The 8,328-nt window shown below is 44.5% G+C and overlaps 1 protein-coding gene across 1 annotated transcript; it reads right to left on the bottom strand.

Moving 5' to 3' along the window:
• Positions 1–6,181: 6,181 nt before the first annotated feature.
• Positions 6,182–7,737, bottom strand: LOC306743848 (uncharacterized protein; the record flags this gene model as incomplete). Its single annotated transcript, XM_079226413.1, has 4 exons — positions 6,182–6,525; positions 6,629–6,910; positions 7,134–7,294; positions 7,483–7,737. The coding sequence occupies 4 exons, from the start codon at positions 7,735–7,737 to the stop codon at positions 6,414–6,416; spliced, it is 810 nt and encodes a 269-aa protein (XP_079082539.1). The 3' UTR covers positions 6,182–6,413.
• Positions 7,738–8,328: the final 591 nt, after the last annotated feature.

The following is an 8,328-nucleotide window of genomic DNA, read 5'->3' as shown; positions in this document are numbered from 1 at the left end:
GAAACAGACCATGAAATAAACATCTTTTAATATTTAATATTCATTCGCCATGAAGCTAAAACAAGGATGGAACTAAAGTTGTTTATTTCACTTTAACTTTCTCGCTGAATGTTTTCATTTTCAACCATTACAATTATTTTCCGATTCAACTTCTTTCACTTCTTCAAACATCAAATGCAGAAAAGTACGTTTTTAATTTCAATTTCAATATTGTTCTGCAGACGAATATATTGTACATTATTAAATTAGCTCATAAACACGATGTAATGTTCGTGACCTCACGAGTCGTGAAAATCCGTCGGGAGAAAAACAAATAGATGAAAACGGTTCAGATAAATGGATTTTTAAAATAAACATTTAATATGCGGGAGTTTCAACGCTGAATTAATTACATGGCTGCGTTTCATACCGACGTGATGCGTGAACGCTGCGTGTGATCACGTGACACCCCGAGGTCCAATCAGCGGCTCGCATCCAGAGACATAACAATAATAATACAAAAAACAACAATATAAAACCAATAAGAATAAAAAGCTTATTACAGAGATATGAACAGAAACAACAACATTTCTCCAGGTCAGAGTACCGACTTCCTTAAATCTGGACAGACCAGCTTATGTTAAGAAGATTATTAACATTATTCTCATTATTAATATCTTACAAAAACCAAAATCAAAACAGTGCAATAAAAAGTTTTTTTGTTTTTAAATCCCTCGCTCGGCACGATGAGGGGGCGGGGCTTGTCGGCGGGGGGCGGGGCTTGTCGGCGAGGGAACGAGAGAAGGTAACATCCAAAAATAACAAAGGAAGGAAGGATAGAGGGAACACAGAGGAGGAGGAGGGAGGAAGAGGAGGAGGGAGGAAGAGGAGGAGGGAGGAAGAGGAGGAGGGAGGAAGAGGAGGGAGGAAGAGGAGGGAGGAAGAGGAGGAGGCGGAGCTTCTCAGGATTATATAAAGGTGAAATAAAGGAGGAGTGGATGGATGAACCATGTGGAGGAAGAGAGGAAGAGAGGGAGGATGAAGGCAGGTCTGTGACGTCATGAAGGAGGGACCAGGGGGAGAAGAGGAGCATCATGGGAAAACCCACACAACAGGCTCAGAGCTCCGTATTAACGAGGAAAAGTTGAGCAAACAGACGTTCTGAGGCTGCTGTGTGGATCTGAGAGGACGCTCTGATGACCACTTCCTGTTTGGTCGGCACCACATTTCAAAATAAAAGAAGTTTCTATCCATGAGACCTTTAGTGTCGACTGGTGTTTTTTAGGGAGTTTCTTCTCGTGGGGGAGGGGAGGACCTTTTATTAAATATTTTTAATTATAACTCATCTTGGTACCTCACAGTACTACAAAGTAATACTCACAGTACTACAAAGTAATACTCACAGTACTAGTGACTCCCTCTGTGCTTTTATAAACAATAGAATAAAGAGTATTGCATTCCCTTTCAAGTAAACCAGATCGCTCCATCAGACAAAAAGAAAAGAAAAGTACGATCACTGTTAGAAAAATGAAAATAAAGTTAATCAAAAAATAACTAATATTGAGTTACATCTTATTGTGGAAAACAATTAGCTATGTTCTAACTTTTAAGCCCAAGGCGTGGAGTCACACAGCTCATCAATAGGCTCGTTGGAGATGATCAGTTCTGATCAGAATCGATCGGCGCGCAATGCATGCTGGGTAGATTTGTGTCCGACTTGCTCTGGTTGACGTGGTCAACGATAATCCCACGAGAGCAAGCCGGCCTTCGATTTTAGAGCCAGGCGCCGCAGTAGCTCTCCCCCGACTGCCTGGCCCAGTGCATGATGGGAAACGCCTGGCTGTCGCCACATCAGAGAGCTGATTGGCTCTTAGATCTGACAGCAAACAGCACGTGTTGGAGAACATTATTATTTTATGTGTAGTAGTAATACTTAACGCTGGATTGTTGACTATTCGTCTCATGTTTGATCTGAAAACATATCTTGTGTGGTTGATAATACAAAATCGTATTTATATAACACACATAAACCAGTAGTAATGTGTTTCACAGGCAGACATAAAAAGAACAAAGGATGCAGCTACGCACACATTTCTACATAAATACATATTTATAAACACATATGAATAAATCCAAACGTGATCTGTAAACTACACGTAGCCAAAAGATCGGAACTAACAGGAAGTCATGTTTTCTGTGACTTCCTGTGTTTACTTTGAAGGCAGCTGAAAACTAAAGCTGTCCGACTTGACCTCAGGTTATTGTGAACTCCTCCTGCTGCGCCGCTGCTCTCTGGATCCCAGGAGGCGGAGCTCTAAGAACGAGCCGTGTCACTGCGGTTGCGCGCGCAGCTCTAAGAACGAGCCGTGTCACTGCGGTTGCGCGCGCAGCTCCACTCCACAGGCTTTTGCCAAGGCGTTTTTATAGCGGCTGCACTTTTAACAGTCAGAGCAGAGAAGTAGACGACCATGTAGAGACATACATGACAAGCTGTCTGCAGATATGATCAATAACATTCGGCCGTTTAGTTTGTTTAATAAAGAACAAGGTGTAGACCAGGGTCCTGTTCCTCGTACCTGGTTACTGAGTTAGTGGATAACTGTCAGGATAAGATGACGTAGGTCAGGCGTTCTCGGTTTCTCAAAGCAAGCTTAGATAAATCACCATAGCAACACATCCAAAAATGTAAACCTGCTCCCGGGCAGGTTAACTGAACTTCACTGGATAAGATGGACACTCCACCGGACAAAAAGGCAGCTCCCTTCCTCATTGATGAAGGAGCGATATTATTATATTAGTTTCATAGGGAGAGAGTTCTTTCAGATCACAGGATCCATCCTTCACATCATCATGACTTCCTGTACGCGGCGATATAGATTAGAAGAATAGAAGAAATAGAAGAAATACTTTATTTAGAGAGCTTCTCGAGCCGCGGACATTGATCACCACAGACGCAGCTGATCGTCTCAGACACAGACTGTCAGCCGCTGCATGCCGCTGTTCTTAAGGTTATTTAGCTCTTAAGAAACTTATGGATGTGTTGAAGCATCATAATTATATGACAGTGTTATTAGTACACCATGCATATCATTATTGTAGAACATGATTAAGGTGATCGTGATGAGAAGACAGAGAATCACACACAATGTATTTTCACTGCTTCAATTGATTGAATTTCTGATTATGAATAATACATACATACTGATCCGCCCATACACATATTCAAACTCCTAGTTATATAGTAATCTACACATACATGTATATATAGTACATGATGCATACGCGCAGACAGTACATATATCCTCATGAGTATATATTTATTCGTAAATATAATCTGATTGATTTGTGTGATGAAGCACTTCAATGTTGCAAAAACGTTGGAATATTCTCAACACGTTTGCTGTGAATGATGGTTACGGTCTTGACTTCCTCACATGCCTTCATGGTCATCTCCTGCTTCTCAGCAGAGGAATAAAAAGAGGTTCCTCTGAGTTTATTGTCATTGTACTGGTAGAACATGGTGGGGTCAGTGCTCCATTATTATCCTTCTGAAGAGGAGCGGCGCATTTATCAGATGACTGACGTCTGGCTAGAATGAACGAGACGTTTCAGCCGTGAAGAAACCCAGACAGCCTGATGTCAATCATCTCGCTCATTTAAACTGGAGATTAGGACATCTGCTTGACTTTGTTTAGCCAGGTACGAGAAACAGGGCCCTGGTCCGACGTTTCCTAAAAAAATAAACAAACAAAAATTTCAAAGCCTCGTCCGGCTGTTTACTGACGTCATGTTTAATGAAGAGAGAGAGGGAGAGACATACAGGCAGGCTTCTTCTTTGTGTTGTTGTATAAATGCCGTTTAGACAATTTTGAAAGGATGTTGAATTCATGTTCATAAATGTCACGAGAATTCACAGCTAGAAAAAATGTATAAAAATGCGACTAACTTGGCATTCATCCTCTGCATGGAAATCAGCACCAGCATGTGAAGTCACTGCTCTTCATCCAACGCTCTGCAGGAAGAAAGCCTGGACCACAGCCTACAAGCTAATGATGGAGTCATTCACACAACACAAGCATTGAGGTCTGAGGAGAAGTTCAGGAGATATTTCAAGGTGCGTCAGAGAAGCAGAGGCTCAACATTCCTTTACTGTTGTTCCTGGTCAGGAGAGGAAATGGAAAGTGCAGTGTGTTTCCAACACAACTGCATCACAAGTTAACTATGAGAGTGACTCTGTGGAGTCATACTGCAGGAAGAGTGTGTGCTACACATGTATTGATACCTTGACTGCAGAGCTCAACAGGAGATTCCATGGAGCATCACTGGAAGTCCAACTGGCACAACCATACAGTCCTTCCACTCCAACAGTGTGTGCCAACTGGACAAGCACCCAAACCAGAGGAAGAAGTCCATGTTCTGAGACTTCTATGAGGAACATGAGGACCAGCTGAAGACAGAGGTAAAGCTGTTCCACTCCAGCTTTCCTCCAAGAACCGGCAAGACATCCTGTCCATTGAGGAGGAGAACACTGGCCAGCTCATCTTTCCTACATGTGAAGATGGTAAGGATCTATGCAACACTGCAGTGACAACAGATTCAGTGGAAAGATCCTTTTCCAAACTGAAGATAATAAAGAACAGGCTCAGGAGTCTGTGGGGAAGAAAGACTCAGACCGTCTCCTGCTTGCATTGAGCAAGACATTGGAATAAATCACAGTGAAGTAATACAAATCTCCCAAGAGACGCACCAAGGAGGATGCTGGGAAGATCCTTTCATTTATCCACAGCAGAGTTTTGAGAAGTTTTAAGTGAGAATATTTTTGGATTGCATTTGGTTATAAATATGGCCTCTTTTGTCTGTTTTTACCCGTTATCCATTTATTTATTCCATTTGATCATTTGAGTTAGTTTGTTAACTAAAATAAATATGTAAGTTGAAAATATCCTGCTGTGTTTCTAATTCATTATTGTAAATACTTTTGCCGATGGGTGCCCTTTGTTCAGTTTGAGCACCTGCCCCCCAAAACGTCTGTGCACGTGCCTGGTTGAGAGTGAGGGGTTCAGGAACTGCTTCAGGTCCTTGAGCCTTCATATGTTTTGCCAACCAGAAAGGTTTGTATAGAACATGTCTAGAGAAGTAGTTGATGTATCCAATTCATTTAATATTTCATTTAAATATATTGATTTGCTTTTGGTTTAATTTTCAGACTGTCAAAGAAATGGTGGCCAAAAAATATGAGGAGGAACGAGAACGAGTGAAAATGAAAGTACAGCAAGCTGTGGCAGTGAGTAGAACAGCTGACATGTGGACATCTGTGAACATGGAGGCTTACTTGGCTCTTACCCGTCACTACATTCATGACAATATGCAGTTGTGTACATCTGTGTTGAGAGTGCAATACTTTCCACAAAGTCACACTGCTGACAGTTTGGCCCGAGTCACAAGGGGCATGATGGATGACTGGGCCATGACTAATAAAGTAAGGTGTCTTGTGACCGACGCAGCACCAAACATGGTTTCATCCACAAAAAATCTAAAAATTCGGCATTCGATTTGCATTGCACACACTCTAAATGTATTAGCAAAGAAATCATGAGATCAAATCCCTACACTTACATCCATCAGACACAAATTGTAACAGACTTCAGATCAAGCACCACAGCCAAAGAGAAGCTTGCTCAAGTGCAGCAACAGATGGGACGGCCAAGCCTGAAACTCACCAATGAGGTGCCAACACGCTGGAACAGCGCATATCAGAGGCTGGCAAGCGCGAAGGATATGGTTCATTCTTCTCTGTGAAAGCAGGGGGGCTTTGCGGGGGATAAGCACACGGACAAAGGGGTTTGCGGCCGACTGCAAGGTTGGTGGTTCGAACCCAGCCAAGGGCAAAGAAGATGCTGCACATCTGTCCTGGTTGCCTGGTGCTGAAATGGACTATATGAGGTCACCAGACAGCAGCTGGACAGCCTGAGCTTTATGGTCCATGTACAGTTATTTATTTATTTATTCTCATTCACAGCTGTATGAAGCTCCACATCTGGTCTCCTGATACTGGACTCCATGAGGTCATCAGACAGCTGGACATCCTGAGCTTCATGGTCATGTTTAGTTATTTATTGTCATTGTCATGTCACCATTTCTATCATAATGTCGAGAGCTTGTATTTAAGATCATATAAGAAATAATAAAGCTTCAAACAAAGTTCCGATTGCAAGACTTTTATTGAAATAAATAACAAACACAAAATAAAAGATGGCAAATAGTAATAAATAAAGAAACAAGATAAACAAACTAGTGTGTGTATATATACATATTATAAAAGCAAACAATAAAATGTCCCTCATCCAGAGGAACAGCCGACATGCAAAGAAGGGGTCGGGGGATGCGGGAGGCTGGGTGTAGATGGGCCGGGTTTGGGGGGGACCACCAGAGATTCAGCTCACCGATGAGTCGAGACCTCCCCCCGCCGTCCCTGGTAAACAGCACCCGACCGATCCACTGCTGCTGCTCTGCAGTGAGAGCTGCCTGCCAGGACTCGGGCAGCAACTGGTGAGACGACACAAACAGACGGGACATCTTCATACCTGAGGACACTTCATGAGGGCAGCAGAGACACATGAGGCCTCATGTGTTTGACAGACAGACTCACCTCAGCGCTGTCGGCAGGTGGTGGGGGAGGGAGGAAGGCTGGACCGGGGAACTCCTCCTGTTCCTCCGGTGGCGGCGTCCGGGTGGCGCCGTCCGGGTGGCGGCTGCAGGCCGGGCCGAGGGAGCTGGTGACTGCATGAGGCTGCACCAGGCCGTCTTTGTCCTGCGTGGCCTCCAGCAGCTCCTGGTCTGTGGGCTCATGCGGCACCGCAGAGTCACCAGCTCCAGGATGTGGTGCTGAGGAGGAGGAGGTGGAGCGAGAGAGGGGCCTGTACATCTGAGGCTTAAAGAGAAATAAACGGTTTGGGCTGTAATGACATGATGAGAGAAGAAGCAGGAAGTAAACAGTGCACACAGGAAGTTCAAAAAAGATGAATTAACTCTATAATTTATGCTGGACTTACCTGGAAATGCAGGCTCAGGGCCCACCATCTTCTTGACCTGGGCCTGCATTTCCAACGCAGACAGAGAACGCCGTCCAGAGACAAAGGCCGCAAGCGACGTACCTGATCTTTTTTGAGTCCTCAGACTCGTACAGGCTCTGCAGGGTCTCAAATTTAAAGTCCCCGAAGCCAACAAGGGCCTGTCCCTCCTGCCCGGGCTGGCGGGACTTCCCCCTCCTCAAACGCACAGTGGAACCTGACTGCCTCCACAAAGCCAGGGTACGCTGAGGAGTAGCGGGTGAAGACGTCCTGCAAGTTCACAAAGGAGGTTAAAACGGTCATTTCTCTCATTTGTGCTATGGCATGAACGTGTACTGAAGGACTCCACCTTGTTGGCCATCAGCGGGGACTGAGACGCTGTCCTCTCTCGCTCCTTCTGGTGGGAGGAGACCAGGTTCACTCAGTAGCCCACGTCGTTCTCCAAGAGCCAGTGGAAGGTCTGGCCCAGATACTGACCAAACTGCAGCTTCCACCGGCTCAGGTTGAGGGCGGCGTTGGCAGGGTCGCCCCCCTCGGAGACGACGTGGGCCCTGGCCTCTGCCTCCACCTCCTCTGGCTGCTTTGGCCTGTAGGGTTGGCCCCTGCCGACCTTCTGAGCCCGGGCTGCTGGCGAGGCCCTCAGCAGGAGAGTTCCATTGGAGGCCCTCACAAATGTTGGATGTTCCATCTAAACATAAAGAGGAACATAATAATATTACTATGAATAGTATGTGTATTATTATAATATACACACTAATATATAATACAAGTGTATTAAATAGACAGTGTGTGACATATAATATATACTATTATATATACTATAATAAGTTATAATAAAAGTGCATTGAACAGACAGCAGTGTTATCAGCTCAGCTTGCTGCAGGCAGGAGCTACACGTGAACAACAGGTTTAAACAGCAGCGACCCCCGCCCGGTAACACAATCATAATAAACTGACTATAATAATATTGAAATATATAATAAAAGTGCATTGAACCGACAGCAGTGTGTTAGCAGCTCGGCGCTGCGGCAGCCGCACGTCAACACAACACGTCAATAACACGTGAACAACAGGTTTAAACAGCAGCGACGTCCGCTGCCATAATAAATAGACTATAATAATATATAATATATAATAAGAGCATTGAACCGACACCTAACAGCGCAGCGGAAGCTACACGTAAACACAACACGGCAATAACAACAGAGCAGACTGGCTGATTATAAGTAACTCCGGGACTGTCAGCCACTAATAACAGCACTAATATGAGCACTAATGT

The sequence above is a fragment of the Taurulus bubalis genome (genome assembly GCF_910589615.1).
Source record: "Taurulus bubalis genome assembly, chromosome: 11".
NCBI lineage: Eukaryota > Metazoa > Chordata > Actinopteri > Perciformes > Cottidae > Taurulus > Taurulus bubalis.
Note: the sequence above shows the minus strand (reverse complement) of the source record. Positions and strands in the feature narration are given on the sequence as shown.